This window comes from Pseudorasbora parva, chromosome 25 (genome assembly GCF_024679245.1).
Source record: "Pseudorasbora parva isolate DD20220531a chromosome 25, ASM2467924v1, whole genome shotgun sequence".
NCBI lineage: Eukaryota > Metazoa > Chordata > Actinopteri > Cypriniformes > Gobionidae > Pseudorasbora > Pseudorasbora parva.
In genome coordinates, this window is record NC_090196.1 from 7576573 (window position 1) to 7593737 (window position 17165).

A 17165-nucleotide genomic window follows, 5' to 3' on the forward strand; every position below is an offset into this window, starting at 1 on the left:
ACCGGTGGGTGGGGTTAAACAGGCAGTGATAAAATAGGTGTTGATCTTCTTCAGAGGTGGTGCTTGCCTCCCTTTGACATCAAGGATCCACACTGTGAAAAACCTGTCTTTTGCTGGTCCGGGTGTCTATAAAAGCCTTTATTGGACTAGCAAGGAGCTTACAGGATATTCTTATAGTATGATGACCTCTTATCAAAAGCTTATGTCAGACTGGCTGAGGATTCTGTGCGTTAGCCACCTGTCAGTCAGCGTTCGCAAAGGAAAGGAAAGAGATATTGATGTGTACTGTAGGCTTAATATAGCTTATCTATGCAATAGTTTGTTAAGCCTTTTCTGTAAACTATTTTAAGTATAATAACAGGAATATTGAATCATCATTGTGTTGACTGTCATAACGCGACGCCGCAGCAGAGGGAGGGAAGAGTTTACGTGAACTTGAATTTATTGACTTCAATATTCATCTGTACTTCACATTAAACTATGAAAAAACTTACGATAACTGTGTGTAAAGGCTTGAACTTTCATGTACATGTCCGTGTCATTTCACAATGCCATCATTAATAACACATCATCATTGTTTCAGAGGACCATGTCACCACTTTAGTTGAGGGGCCACACACATGATGAAGTCATGAGAAGCTAATGCTTAGTTAATGATGACTACTGTATTATAATGTCAACAGAATTCATGTGCTATGTGCTGAGCCTGTGGCCAGTTTTGGGGTCTGACCATTTACCTCAGGCTACTATGAAGAAGACATGAACATGCCTAACTCAGAGATCATGATTAATAAAAAACTTAAGTTAATCACATTAGTTTATATAACTTACTGGTCTAGCCTGTGCAGAAGGTAACGTTGATTTTCGAATATTCCTTTAATAATTCACAAGTTCACACTTACATTACACAACTAGAGTAAGTATTATTATTATTTTCATTTATTTGTTTATTTTAATGGATCCGATAGCTTAAAAGTCTATGTAATCAGCCTTCCTGGGGTCCATTCTAAAATGTTACATTGCAACTACAACAACAACATTACATCATAGTAGGTAAAATATACACAAATTACATAAATACATTCAAACATACATAAATTCCTGTTTCGAAAGTAGTCTTACATGCATGAATTAGACCAATTTTTAAACATAGAAAACATCATGATCATGAGTAATAAACCATAATGTATGATGATTTACTCACCTTAGTTAATGTTTTAATTAAGGTGTTGTTGATCCATGAAGTCATGAATGAAAGACGTTGAATTCCTGTTAGTTCCTGATGATTGATGAGATATTAATGCATGTAGTAATGCATAAGTCATGCATTAATTAATGCATGAATTCATGATAATTCATGTACCCCTACCGCAAAGTGTTACCGGCAATTGCTTTTTGCTGTGATTTTACCTTTCCTAGATATTTCCCACTCAAAGTGATCATGTTATTTAAGCTACATAGTACACCACTGGACTATACTTTTTAGTAAGATACAAAAATAAACAAGATTTGTGCATTGTTTGGTCTATTGCCGTGTATGACTGTTGTGCACATAATACATGATATAGTAAATGTGTTCTTTTTATATATATAAAAAAAAAAAAAAACATTGGACATTTTTTTTTGCTAATTTCTGGAAATTACCACCACAAAAATCAGTCATTTTGATCGCAAAAATCACAAAAAAATCTCCAGGTCCTGGAAGGATTGGTTAACAGAACAGAAGACAGGATTCTTAACTTATATACCCAAACCCTGTAACACTAAAAGTCATATGGATATCTGTGCTGTTGTGCAAAACATAACTATTGTTATTGTTATTAAACACATTTAAAGTATTTACTTTGTAGAAATATGTTTAGTTAAAAATGCGAAACAAAAATACATTTTAGACAAGTGAAAACAAGAATAGTCTTTATGAACTGAATTTATGCATGTCATTTGTGCCTACTCTAGTGTCACCAAGTGCAAATTTATTTTAAACATAAAATGCTAAATTAAATTTGTATTACGGTATTGAGAAATTTCACAATAATTATTTATTGATGTAATTTGTTTTAACTAAACATTAATAACTTTTTTTTTTCTCCTACCAAGGTTCAAACAAGAAAAGAAACCACTTAAACCAGCGGGTGAAGAAGCCAGATTACAAAGTGGCATACGTTCAACTGGTGAGTGTTATCTTATCACACTTGAAAGTGTCCGACACGCTTTGTGAAAGCTACTACCCTTCTGGCCATCTTGGTTTTCAAAAAGTTCCCCCATCATTAGGACGGAACAATGCAAACTAAAGGGCGTCAACTGTAAAATAGGCTTTTTTTAATAGGAGGTGTCTGGGTCAAATGCATTTTTTTGAGTTATTAAACAAAACAAGACACCCTTGAGAAATGCTTGGGCGTTTGAGCCCCACGCTTTTGTTTCTTCTTTGTTTTGAGGGCCTGTCACAATTTATGTTCCTTAAAAAAACCCTGAGGCACAGGTACTCTTTGATGCAAAACCCTCACCTTATTGTGGTCGGCTCCCTGAGTCCCAGCACTGCTTGTTTAGCTTCTGTCTCTCCCACACATTCTCCCCTGCCCTCCTGAGAAAGTTAGTTTGGGTTCTGGCTTTGGCCAAGAAGGCAATAGGTCGTCTTTGGTTACATGCCAGATTTTATGCAGGAATTATAGTGCAGAGTTTAGTTCTCAGAGAGCTATGGTTATTGTTATGGGTGGATGGGAGAGTTGTTTCTTGGGGCATCAGAACGTTAATGTTGGTCGCGATCCAGTGGCAAACCACACGGCTGGGTTCACACCTGCATTTGGGCTGAGCCCTGGGCTGTTGATACCGACTGTGTTTGAAGTATGCCGGCGTGAAAATACTTTAATCTGAACTTCTTTAATTTGTTTACAAAAGCTGCTTTTGTTTCTTTACGGTTTTTTAGTTTTGTATGAGAAGAATTCGATTGTTTTTTTTTTAGCTATCAATCAAGGCAGGGATAAATAATTCAAGTTGTCAAACCAGAGCAACTTGTAATAGAAGCGAAACACAAATGAATATTTAAAGGTGAACTTCCTCTTGTCAAGAGTTGAATGACTTCCTGTGTGGCTTTGCGCCGTCAATTTAACCTCCTTCTAAACCCAGTTAGGGACTTGGATTCGGAGAATTCCTGCATCCTGTTCCTAACATTTGTCTTCTTTCAGATACAGTGCCATATTTGCTTAAACCTTTCAGGAGAGAATCACTTCCTTGCTGTTGAATCTTTCAGAAAGTCATGCTTATTTATGTGTGAATAACATGCAAGTTAAAAAATCTCAGACTGTGGCAAAAAAACACTGATATGAAACCAAATTTCCGGCCTTTTTCTTCTCTTGCAGCAGGTCTGCAAAAAGAAAAAAAAAACACTGCCCAAGAAAAGCCCTCCTTTCTATTCAGTGGTGGGTAAAAACAAGATTGTTCCTAATTGACACCACATGTGGGGGAGTGTTCTGTGGTCGGATACCCTCAATGGTTCCCCCCGCCGGCCCATCCCCCTACACACTACATCAGCTAATATTCCAGAGGCAACACGGCGACGAACGGCGCTCTACAACTCCCCTTTCTCTGAACCCCCCAGATTTTACAAACTCCAGGCTCGTAGAAAAAGTTGTGTTTGAGTAAGGTTCCTTGACGGCCACTCTCTCATCAGACCTCCCCACAGTGGGGAGGAGTGTGAAGGAGAGAGAGTTCATTAAGGAGGATGAGGGGGTTGCAGATGGAGTCAACACATGAAGCGAGGTGAGTGAGGGCACCATGGAGCCGTGCCAGAACAGGGAGGTCCAGACAGGGGTCAGGGAAATCTTAAGCAATATAAAATCTTGAGAGGGTATCAAAGCTTTGCATAGAACCGCTTTGCAAGTAACGCTCTAGTTAAATGCAGTGATATCCTGTGCTTCTCTTTGCAAGGCCGTGACCTGTTTGGTCCGAGTAAAAAGGTTCTGTTTGTTGATGTCGCGTCTTTAGTTTCCCTGGCTGGCTGGTATAATAGACATCGCAAGTTATTGTATAGACAGAATCACATGCTCCCTGCACTGAAGATTCACTGTGTTATACATTTTTTGACTTTTTTGACTACATACATCATAAAAACACTTACTGCCCCACAAAGCCAAGTTTTTGTGGGAACACTCAAGTTTGCCCATTTGTTGACAGCAGCAGTTTAAATTCATTCCCCCCACCTTTTCCACTAGGGTCTTGTTGCGAGTATCAGTGTTTGGCAAGACAAGGCAACTGTTGTTGGTACTAATGGATGTTTGTTGTTGTTTGAGAGCTCGTTGCTGAGTCGTTATTTTTTCGCGCCGTGTTTCGGTCTGGATCAGCTGGTAGCCAGGCTACCTTTCAGATCGGATCGCAATGTTCCACCTGAACTTGTGAGCACACTCTGCTCAATTACCACTGAACAAAACGGACTGAAACTCAACCTTGCTAAGGCATACTATTATTTTTCTATTCAAATGGGTTCCTTCCTGTTACACACATTTCCCCCACCGTAATACCCTGCACAAATTAACACCCTTGCAATTTTTTGATGGCTTGTTAAAGTCCACATTGTGATCTTATCAACACTAGATGGCAACGTTTGGCTTCAGTGGTGTTGATTGTGGGACCTACAATGTTGCCGTCATGTGCTCCTTGCAGTTCAGAGTACTGTAAGCCAAAGTAATGAAGGAAGAAAACTGACATGTCTATAAGTAATTCACGTGTTGCATGCCTTCAAACATGTTTTGAAATATTGATTGATCAAGTAGAATAGAAAAGATAAAAGGTAAGTTTGAAGGTATGAGGTAAGTTTATAATTGTACTGTAGAATAGAAACGATACAAGGACAGTCTGACATGTATTGAACAGAAAAGCTACTAGTTATGTTTGTGTGAGGTAAGTTTAATATTGTAAGTTTAACAAAAAGGTGTGATGTATACATTTGTCATTGTAGATAATAAGGTACCAGGTAAATTTGCCATTGTTAAATGTTTGATGGTATTTGTTTCAATGTTGGAAAAAAAACATTTAACACTTAAATTGGATGTGCATGGGATTGAATTTTGAGGAAGAATTGTCTATTTTACTACCATTTTACTTACAAATGTACAGTATTTCATCCACCAAAATGACTTTCGTAAGGCTGTGTTCGGATGAAAGAAACACAGCATGAATAATGGAAAGGCCAGCGGGGTCTCTGGCATCCTGTTTGAAGAACACACACACACACACACACACACACACACACACACACACACACACACACACACACACACACACACACACACACACACACACGGAGAAAGAGAGAGAGCTCCCCAGTGTACGTCAACTACGAGACAGCCTCTGTGAGTGCCAGCAGACGCAAAGCAAAAGAGATGATATTGAAGCTCCTCCCTCCATCTCCACTCCATGGTCCTTTATAAGTTGTGTGCTGTGTGTTTCTCGCGTTTCCTTCAAGTCATTCATTATAAGACATCAGTCATCATAAAACCTCTCTGATTATGCCTGACCTTTTCCCAGCCCATTACTGTTTTTATCAGCCTCTCAATGTCCAGGCACCACCCAGCTTTATTTCGGTAAATTTTTCAAAATAAACTACTCGGACACTAGCAAGGCTTTTCCTGTTATGGTACCACCTCCTCAATTTTCCTGCTACTTCTATCTCTGTCTCTGACTTTCCCTTTTGTCTGAGTGTGTGTGTATTTTGTACACTGGAGATTAAGGGATAGGCTCAGGACTCTATATGCGAAATAGGGTTTATCTTTGATTGCTGTTGACAGGGTCCAATATCCTGGGGAACCAAAAAATAGCCAGGACTTGGGCAAGTCTGAACAAGTCTACTGTCATCACTGGGATCATGGAATGAGTGACTCAGTAGCTTAAAATGACATAAGGGCTGATACCATTCTGAATGGAGACTTTCCTGCCCCTTGCTTTAGACTGACCACTCGGCTTGACTGTAATGATATAACAAGCCAGAGTATGTGCCAGCCAATTGTCTACGCCAGTGTGTACGAGAAACAGTTCCCCAGTTGCAGTGGAAACCTGCTTCTGTTTTACAGTAAGGGTACCAAAACGTCTGGCTTTATAGCTGTTCTCATTGAGGAAATATAATATGTTTTGTTTAATTTTTCCCTCCGCACACTTTTCCTTGGCGTTGAAGATTCATTAGAGTGGTTTTGGGAACAAAGGCTCTGGACCCCCACATATATTTGGCAGGGTAGCTGTGTCTTGGCATGGGGAACACATTGCATGAATCATGTTCTCTACTGCTGTGGCCAGTCAGGTTTTGACAGCTGGGCCACTGTACCCATGCCCAAAGGAAGTGTTTATGCACAAACGATGGTCCTCTGCTGGGAGGCAGTCAAGGCGTCAGAGTGAAGCAGGGCAGACAGACTGGCAAGGACCCAGCTGGGCCTCAGATGGGCCAGATCCTTCCTTCTCTCTGAAATGCTTTACATTAGCGCTATTGGTCCATACTGTTTTTCATAGAGGGAGCAACAACTTTGGACACAGAGTGACCAGTGCTCTTTGTGTAATAAACGTGCCTTATTTATCCCATTCCATACCTCTAGTAGTCATTCTCTTCAGTTTCCAAGACAAAGAATTGCTGCTTTTTGTCATGCGTTTTGCGCTCTTATGTTACTTTTTACTAATTTGTTCAAAGTAACTCACATTACAGGTATAGTTTTTTTTTTTTTTCATTTTCAATTCATGCGTTCCCTGGGAACCAAATATATGATTTTGATGATTCTCGTTCAGATGAAGTATAAAATCCTAGAATAGTCCCAAATAGTCCCGTCTATATTGTTTTACACGTTTCTCGGATTGTACATAAGCTGCATTCCACTAAAACACAATCATACTTTTATATAAACAAACCCATCCACATAGCATTTTGTTGGTCAGTGTGGTTTAAGGTCGCACCAAATTTGCGAGTTTATTGGGATGTAGTGGAGGTCAAGCCCTCATTGAGAACATCCGACTCCTCCCTTGTGGTCAAGTCTGGGAGTTTTCCATTTGTTTGTCCCAACCTGGGTCTTCGCTACTGAGACTAGCCTTGGAATTTCTGTCTAGCCATATAACTGCCCTGAACTTACCACTGTGATTCGCAAGACCCATTAAAGCTACAAATCATCTCTTTATCAGGATCCCGTCCACGCTGTCCCACCATCATTGTCTCTTTTGGCTTGATTCAGGCTCATTTTTTTATTGTATAGTATGTGTCAAGACCAAGAGATATGAGGTATCTCAGAGCAGCCAAATATCTGTGGTTAGCGAGTATTGGTTGTCAGCTAAGACTGTTAGACTCAGAGGAAGTAGCATTGTGGCCCACCCAGTGAGACTGGCAGAGAGAGCTGTTTACAAGCATCTCCATGCATTTCCTGCTCCCCTGTATGGTAAATGAACTTGTTAATAGACTTCCAACATTACGCAAAATATGCCCTCATTATTAAACATCCTGAAATTGCAGTCACATACATTGAACAGATTTATACATTTTATACATCTGGCTTTTCTTAGGTCCTTGTTGCAAAATAAATCCCAATTGTCGTAGTTTCATTTCTGCAGCTGCGATTGGCCAAAGAGAAAAAAGATATAAACACGAGAAGAAAAATGAATGTCTCTGAGGAGATATCTGCATACCCCCAGGTCTTGATACCAGTCTGGTGGAAGGATTTTGCTAATGAGCATTTGAGTATTACAAACTCTCGATTGACTCTATTGATTCTTCTTTTTTCATCTTGTGCTTGAGTTTTTTACTAGCGATAACTTGTTAATTATTATCTATGGGAATATGAAGAGGACACATTTTGGGGAAGCCTGCTTGTAGATTGGAGCTTCTGCTTCTGTCTAATAGTTCAGCTATCATTGTCAAAGAGAAAACTGGAGATAAGGCTGTGACTAAAGAGGAGAGGGTGGTGCTTTATATGCGGAAACCCCATCTACTGCTAATCCTTTCAGACTGGCCCAAGTCATGCCAGCTGTTCCTGTTTGACTGATCGTGGAAGTGATTGTGGGATGTGAGTCACTAGAGTTCACCAAGAGTACTAGTGTTAAGGCGGTTACTTTAAAGGGGGGGTGAAACACTCAGTTTCAGTCAATCTCATGTCAATCTTGAGTACCTATAGAGTAGTATTGCATCCTTCATATCTCCGAAAAGTCTTTAGTTTTATTATATTTATAAAAGAAATATAGGCTGTACCGAGTCTTTCCGGGAAAAAACGAGCGCCTGGAGGCGTATCGTGTGGGCGGAGCTAAAGAATGACGAGAGCGCAAAGCGGTGACGTCCTCAAGCGTGGAGAAACCCATCTCTATCGATCTAAGCTAATAGATATATGATCCAGAATCATTCGGAGGCTGAAATAAATTGAACAGCAGAAACGGCAACATCAGGACGTCCGTCTCTGTGTTATGTACTGTATTTAGTGGCCTGTCAACATTTGTGTCTTTACTCGCAGTTTATGAGGACATGATTTGGTTTATGGACTATTGTATGCGACTAAACATTAGCAGTAGCAAGCAAAACGGTTTTGCACGTCAGACTAGTGTAACGTTATACATAGAACAACAATGGAGTCCGTTAGCGCATTTGAATGACGAAGCACGCGATCGTGTCGTTTACTGATGTTTACTCACGCGACGATAGCCAACAGCACAGACATTTGAAGCAGTTTTACTCACCGGCTGCTTCCAAAGCAGGACCAAACCTTTATCGCTGGGACCACTCCGTCAAAAACACACTTCTTTGGTATGATTTGGTGAAGTCCTGTGACAGCAGTGACCATGGAAATCCACTTTGCGACGCGACTGAAGCGATGTTGTGAAGCTTCCCGTCATTTCTGCGTTCAAAACGGTCCAAATGCAGCGCTGCCTTCCCGGAATGCTGTGCTGAAGCGTTGAAGTCGCTCGACGTCACCCATAGGAATAAAGTGGAGCGCGCCGCAGAGTGTTTATGGGCGTGCATTTCCTCTCTCGCTCTAGTCTTCCACTCTTATTAACGTCAAGCCGACCCATACTCGAAAAAAACTCTCCGAAACTTGTGAGAAACCGGAAGGAGTTTTTTTGACACAGAAATACTCCATCAAACGTCCAACATTACTTTTTGAAACTTTGTCTATGTTTAGGATGGGAATCCAAGTCTTTAACAGTGTAAAAAGCTCAGTATGCATGAAACAGCATTTTACCCCCCTTTAAGAATATTTAACCTGTTAACTGTCACCTCCTTTTTCTTTTCATATAGACATGAAAATGCACTATCCACATTTAAATAGTTGTAATTCAAAAATGCTTTGGAAAATAGCCATGGGGCTGGTTTTGTTTTAAAAAAAGACATTTGGCAGATTATTGTAGAAGTCAAATAAAAAACATTATATACGTTTAAGTTTATGACAATGTAATATGTATTATAATATAATATATACAATATAAAATATATATTTTACAAAGCATATTAGACTCTAAAACTGCAAGAAAATCAAAGGCAAAAATTGTTGTGTTCCAAATTTTAGCTTGATATCTCAAAAATTGAGGTTTCAGTAAAATTATGTTTGGGCGCAGTATCCAAGCTCTAACCATATAAGGGGGCCTCTATTTCCATATAAGGTTTGAGAGATCTGAACCATGTATTTCCATAATTTTCATATATTTTATGAAGTAGACATCCTATTCAGAAGTAGTATGGGAAAGATTGAATTAATTAAACCTCTAATAAACACATAAAATGAACATGTATGTGCGTTAAAGCTAGCCGCCACATCACAAATGGAGAATCTATAATATTTTTCTTTATATTTAAAATATTTTGAGACCTTTTTTTCTTTAAAAAAAAAAAATGGAATGGATGCTATCTATAATGGTTTTAAAAATGTAATGGCTGTGGGCCCACTGGTGGGACATGTTTTAAACATGCACTGTTAGAGGCTATATAAATCAAATGAAAGTTGAAGTGTGTGATTTCTGTGTGATTATCTTCATCAAATCTAATTGCCAAAATAAGGACTGCTTTTAAAGAGGTTTCCTGAACCCTCCCTTTCCACCTTTGCTTGGGAATTTTTTTTATAAATAATACATTTTTACAATAAAGTGGTGCACGTATGACATCACTTTGTAGGCAAAACGTGGAAGCGGGGTAACATTTTAGAACTTCTGCTTATCCCAAAGTCAATGGATTTTTTTGAATGGTATTTTAAACAGCTGAATTGTGATCTATGGTGAACACAAGCTCAAGACACTTTTATGTTTTATTCTATGACATAAATACATCAGTACTACCCCACTTGTGATTTAAAAAAAAAAAAAAAGCTATTAAATGTCTTGAAAAAGGTGGTTGCTAACAAGTGGCTAAATGGGACTACAGAGGCTGTCGGGGAGATTAAACGTTATCATTCTGAAAAGGTCAACTCAATCCACTTTTGCAGCCACATTATGCTCATCATTGTGCTCTTATACACTAGTTTAACTCAAACGTTCTGGTAAAATGTTTTAGGTAAAAACTGAAAGAGTTGTCGGAAGCTAAGTGAAGTCAAGCGACCATGGTGTAGTCCGTTTATTACCTACCTTTAGCTTTTTACTTCTGGTCACTGCATTTAGGCTTCGTTGTTCATCTGTAAAACTGATCTTGATGGCAAACGTGTAAGTATCATAATCTTTTGTTGATCATAGAGCTTGTTTTTTAGTGATAATCCATAGGCATATGTGCAAATCCTATTGGGTTTTTTTTCTCGAGGGAACCAATGCAATGCTAACGGCCAGTTAGCCTACAAAGTGACGTCTTACCTGCACCACTTTATTGTGAGTAGTGCTTGCCTGTATAATATTTTCCACCACAGTGTTTGCTGTCAAACATCCCAGTATTTTCTAATAGGTGTCCTGAGTGGTTTGTAAAGTGTTTGGGACAGGAGGATTGATTAGATGTTGTTGATTAGATCGTTACTATTCTCAGTAATTGCTAGGGCATTATTAGGAGGTTGCTTACAGGCTTATGTCTAGGGATGCACCAATTAGGGTTGTGCGATATATATCGCCTGCGATAATATCGTAATTGTTGTTTTAACGATGTTCGGTCTGGCCTGGCTTTATAGTATATCCCTCACACACACCCAGAGAGTGAGTGTGAGTGTGCATGCACAACGTGATGTAGTCTTGAAGATTAGACTTGTACAGGTGCACGCTTTCACTGCGTGAGTCTATATTTATATCATACATATGATATTTATTTTATACAAGTTAAACAAGAATTAAGTGACTTACATGCTAGACACCATATTGCCCATTTTTACTCTATTTCGCCAACAAGAATAGTTTTAGTGTCTCTGAGAAACACATGGTGTTTCCTTACTGAATGAATCAGCTTTCTGAACGAATCAGTTGAATCAGTGACTAAGATGGATTAAGATAGACAAATGATTCATTCCTGAATGAATCAGTTGTTTGAATGAATCGGTTGAATCTCAATGACTCACTCATTAACAGTGACTTGCTGCCGCCTACAGGCGGTTTTAAAGTATCTTTTCATGTTTTAAATAATTTCAAATATCAGTATCAACATTGTGTGTTTAAAACATCAAAACATTATTTATGCATAACTGCAGGCTATGTGTCACCTCTAGCTCATTAAATAGTCAGTAAATATGTGTAAATGCCACTCTGTTAGAAAATGCTCATAAAAGTAAAAAATACATTTAAACTTTTTGGAAAAGACGATATCTGTCACTGCTGTGAACTGACCACCACACAGAATATGATGAATATCAAACACTTTTGGAGTCAGCTGATCTCCAGCACCAAGATACCAGCACAATAACATGAACAGCAAAATATCGTCAAATTATCATTATCGAGAAAATCTCAGAAAATAGAGATATCATTTTTTGTCAATATCACACACCCCAGCACCAATACCATTTTTTCGGAACCGATCCGATATAAAAAATTCTGAGTATTGGACGATACCGATACTGAACCGATACCAATCCGATACCAATGCAGTTTTGTTTAAAAATGATATGTAGGCAAGGCAAGGCAAGGCAAGTTTATTTGTATAGCACATTTCATACCCAATGGCAATTCAAAGTGCTTTACATAGAAATTAATTAAAACAGTGGTAACAAATGCATGAGAAAAAAAAGAATACCATATGGACGAATAAAGAATTAAAAACAAGCATAGTTAAAACAGTCGTAAAGATATAGTAATTAAAAAAGAAAAAAAAAAATTTTTTAGATAGAATTTCTAAACCTTAGTGTGTTGAATTGAAAATCAGTCTTCTGAGAGTTAAACACAATCAACTAAATACAGACTTCATTATAAAGAAAAACAACAATTAAAAAAATAAATAGAAAATAACAATCTATGACAAAAATAATACTATAGATGGTGAATAAATTTGATTAGTGGATAATTCAGCAGCAAAAGTTACAAAATCACAAGTGCACAATAATTGTATAAAATCTAAACATTAAGTGGGGGAAAAAATAAAGGAAACCACAAAAGTGAATAAGTGTAAATGCAAATCTGGTAAAATGTTACACAAAATATATTAATGAAAAACGAGTAAATATATTTATAGAAATAGGGCCTATATTAGGGCTGGACGATATGGCCAAAATTCATATCACGATATTTTTCTTAATTTCGGTCGATACGATATAATTCCGATATCGATATGAACTATATAAAAGCTTTAGAAAAAACTACTAAGAACTGCCACAAAGGATGTCTGTACCTACAAACTTCTGAAAAATGTATTTGCCAAGTCTATGAATAGTCCTCCTATAAAACTATATAATTTTTTAGAAATAAAACCAGTCCAAATAAATTAATGTTCACCTTTTATTTGTATTTAGCCTTTATATGAAAAAGAAATGTGAAATCAAGATCAAATAAACATAAGACTCTCACTTTATTAATATTAATATCTTTAAGTTTAAACTATAATATAGGCTGATTATATTATTCTTAGATTAAACAATAGTGCTTCAGCCTGGATTCAGCCTGACTCAGAATATTCTAGCGGATGGATCTGCTTCAGATGGTGGATCTGCTTCACAGCGTACAGCGCTCCTATGCCGCAGACGCAGTTTATTGAGCATTTTCTTTTAAGTTTTAAATTTCAGTGAAGAACAATTCATAGCGCTCTATTTTCCATTTATGCAAAATTATAGCATATATTTAATGCTGCAGTTATTTAATTAAAAATGCAGTAAAAAACGTAATACAGTGAAATATTATTCTGATCTACATCATCTGTTCACTACGTGAATATATAGTAAAGTGTCCTTTATTTCTGTGATCAAAGCTGAATTTATCATCATTACTCCAGTCTTCAGTGTCACTCATCATTCTCATATTAGGATTTGATGCTCAACAAACATTTATGATTATTATCAGTGTTGAAAACAGTTTTGTTGCTCATGATGCTCCTTCATTTCTTTCATATATTGTCGCAATCGTCTGACTGTCGTCGTCGTCACGTTTCAGCTCATAACGATTGTTTTACTTCAGCTGCAGCTCCAGCGCGACAGTAAGTTTCTACGAATCCGCTTTTGGACTTTCTGTGAGAGAGCCTCCTCATATTTAGATACGAATAAAATGACAGGTCATGCATAGATTATTTTTTGTCTCTGAAATTAAATCTTGATGTATTCACGTTGGTTTCTATGTATAGGCTACACTTGCCCGTGACCTCAAGAAGCGCGCAATCAACCGAGGTTAGAGAAAGCGGTCTATAGCGTCCCTGTTAACTTGCCCGCCCTCGCTCCAGGTAACGCCGTTTGGAATCCCGCTCGGAGCGGGTCGACTAGGACCGGTGAGACCCAGTAAAAGTGCGGGGGATGAAAATACACTTTATTAAAAGTGCGGGGGACACGCCGAACCACTTCCACCCCACTGAATTAACGTTAGTCTCTCTTCTCTTATCAACTATTTCTTTCTCCTTACTTGTGGAAGTTCGTTCATTCACATTTGTGTTGCGGTCAGGGAAACTTTGTAGCTAAAACTTGCCGCGTTGGATTTATCAGCCTACGACTGCTGAGCACTGACTGCGTTTCTGTGGTGTACGTCATCGCGCAAGTAGCCAATCATGTTCTGCTCTTTCTGACGGCTGCACCTGAACGTCAGTCAGTGAGGAATGCTGTAATGTATATATCGAAATATCGGAAATGTGTTTAAAAATCATATCACCGTTATTGAAAAAAATTATATCGCGATATATATTGATATTGAATTATTGTCCAGCCCTAGCCTATATACTAAGAAATTACATTTATTTTAAATGTATAGCACATCTTTTTAATGAGGCAGCAACATATTATAGATTGGGCAAAACAAGAAAGGCTATTAATAAGGCTTTCATAGCCCAAAAGTATTATAATATAGAGCGGCACAAATGCTTATGCGCATCCCGTGCGCAGGATGATGCGCTTGAAGCAACGCATTCACATGCTCACAGCGCGCCACACTCCATCCGTATTGAGAAGTTTAAAACAAGATATATCGACGCGTAGTGTATGCAGTATTCTTATAAGCCCTTTATTTTAACAGTTTAACATTTCAGTTACTGTGTGTGAAGAACAAAACAATCTCTAGTCCAGTGTTGTGATCTAACAGACACCAGGTAGAAAGTAATACAATTTACAGCATTAAACGCCAGCAAGATATTTTATGAGAAACCATAGAGCGTTATCTACAGATCAAGCATAATAACAGAAACAATGAATAATCTTAGAGAGTTTCATCGTGTTGACTGTCGTAACCGAACGTGACACACAGTTTGAATGCTGAATGTAGAGTGACTGAGCTACAGCGGACGGAAACAATGACGTGAACTTGAATTTAATGACTTAAATATCAATCTGTGTTCACATTAAACTATGGAATGGCTTCAGAACACTTATAATATAGTGCATGATTCGTTGATGATGCTTTATAAAAATTTTTTTTTTTTTTTTGCCTTTTGTGGGGCACTGGAGCTTAACAATAACACATAATAGTATACACACAGTATCGAATTTGGATTGGTCCTGTTTGTCCGATACCCGATCCGGCAAATAATGGCAGATAATGGCATCCCTACTAACACCTACCCCCAAGTTTATATATTTTAGCTGCTAGATTAGACTGAAATTCCTTCTTTAATAAAGGCCTTTTTAACAAACACCGTAAGGCCTATTCCTGCTTCAGCAATAACACACCTGTCTTCACAAACAAAGGTGAAAAAGATTCAAGTGAAACCCTAATACATTTTTTCTACATGCTTTTGACATAGCAGTTTTTCAGCTATTACTATTAACTTCTCTTGCTCACAAGGGCTAAGAAAGCATGTATATTCCTAATGTTAAGCCACTCAATGTACAGATTATGGTGTAAATTCAGGGCCTGAACTATAGAGAGATATGGGGAGGGAGAGTTAGTATAACAGAGACAGAATTTGGGTTGAACCCAACAACAACATTTTTGTTCCATGCTTTAGTCTTCCTTTTTCCTATAACTTTTTTTTTTTTACACATTAGGGTTTGGGGCATGTCAGTGCCCAATTGATGCTTCCCGTACTTTTCAGGACAATATATTCCATTCTATTCCTAAAGACTACTTGTCTACATTTCTGTAATGTTACACAATAAAGCACTGGGTTTACATTTGAAATGGTCATATTAATGCTGTTCTCCTTGTTAAATCAAACAGTGAAAGTGCTTGCCGTAGCCTGAGAAAATAGTTTGTACACAAATACAAACATGCAAGCTGATTATAATGTACTTTTCTTTAAGGTATATTAATGGTTTGTTGATCAGAATATGGTGGACAATCATAGGGTGAGTTATTTTTGTTAATTAGCCCTCTCTCTGTCAGTCAGTGCTAAGACATCCAAACTTTTGAACTTCAACCTTCTACGCAGACCTTGGCAATACAATCGCCATTGGCTAGAACATTTTTTTTTCTGATACACGATTTTATTTATATTAGTGCTGTCAAATCGATTAATCACAATTAACCACATCCAAAATAAAAGTTTACTGTGTATAATTATTATGTACAGTGAGGAAAATAAGTATTTGAACACCCTGCTATTTTGCAAGTTCTCCCACTTAGAAATCATGGAGGGGTCTGAAATTGTCATCGTAGGTGCATGTCCACTGTGAGAGACAAAATGTAGGCTGCAAAGCTGCAAATGTTACAAAAATCAATGTTAATATTTGGTACAGTAGCCTTTGTTTGCAATTACAGAGGTCAAACGTTTCCTGTAGTTTTTCTCCAGGTTTGCACACACTGCAGGAGGGATTTTGGCCCACTCCTCCACACAGATCTTCTCTAGATCAGTCAGGTTTCTGGCCTGTCGCTGCGAAACACAGAGTTTGAGCTCCCTCTAAAGATTCTCTATTGGGGTTAGGTCTGGAGACTGGCTAGGCCACGCCAGAGCCTTGATATGCTTCTTAAAGAGCCACTCCTTGGTTATCCTGGCTATGTGCTTTAGGTCATTGTCATGTTGGAAGACCTAGCCTCGCCCCATCTTCAATGCTCAAACTGAGGGAAGGAGGTTGTTCCCCAAAATCTCGCAATACATGGCCCCGGTCATCCTCTATTTAATACAGTGCGGTCTGTATTAATGTGCAAAAAAACAGCCCCAAAGCATGATGCTACCACCCCCATGTTTCACAGAAGGGATGGTGATCTTGGGATGGTACTCATCATTCTTCTTCCTCCAAACACATTTAGTGGAATTATGACCAAAAAGTTCTATTTTGGTCTCATCTGACCACAGGACTTTGTCCCATGACTCCTCTGGATCATCCAAATGGTCATTGGCAAACTTAAGACGGGCCTGGACATGTGCTGGTTTAAGCAGGGGAACCTTCCGTGCCATGAATGATTTCAAACCATGACGTCTTAGTGTATTACCAACAGTCACCTTGGAAATGGTGGTCTGAGCTCTTTTCAGGTCATTGACCAGCTCCTCCTGTGTAGTTCTGGGCTGATTTCTCACCTTTCTTAGGATCATTGAGACCCCACAAGGTGAGATCTTGCATGGAGCCCCAGTCCGAGGGAGATTGACAGTCATTTTTAGTTGGGATGCACCGAAATAAAAATTATTGGCCGAAACCGAAAAAGAGGAAACCAAGGCCGAAAACCGAAACACCAAAATAAATTATGCCAATTATTAGTAATTG

The 17165-nt window shown here is 38.3% G+C and overlaps 1 protein-coding gene across 2 annotated transcripts in view; it reads left to right on the forward strand.

Annotated features, from left to right (window-relative positions):
* Positions 1-17165, forward strand: part of mrpl23 (mitochondrial ribosomal protein L23) — a 62302-nt gene that overhangs the window by 36964 nt on the left and 8173 nt on the right. For both annotated transcript variants that reach the window (XM_067436841.1, XM_067436840.1), the window contains exon 4: positions 2098-2171. In XM_067436841.1, coding sequence (XP_067292942.1) covers positions 2098-2171 — 74 coding nt within the window. The remainder of the gene's footprint in view (positions 1-2097; positions 2172-17165) is intronic.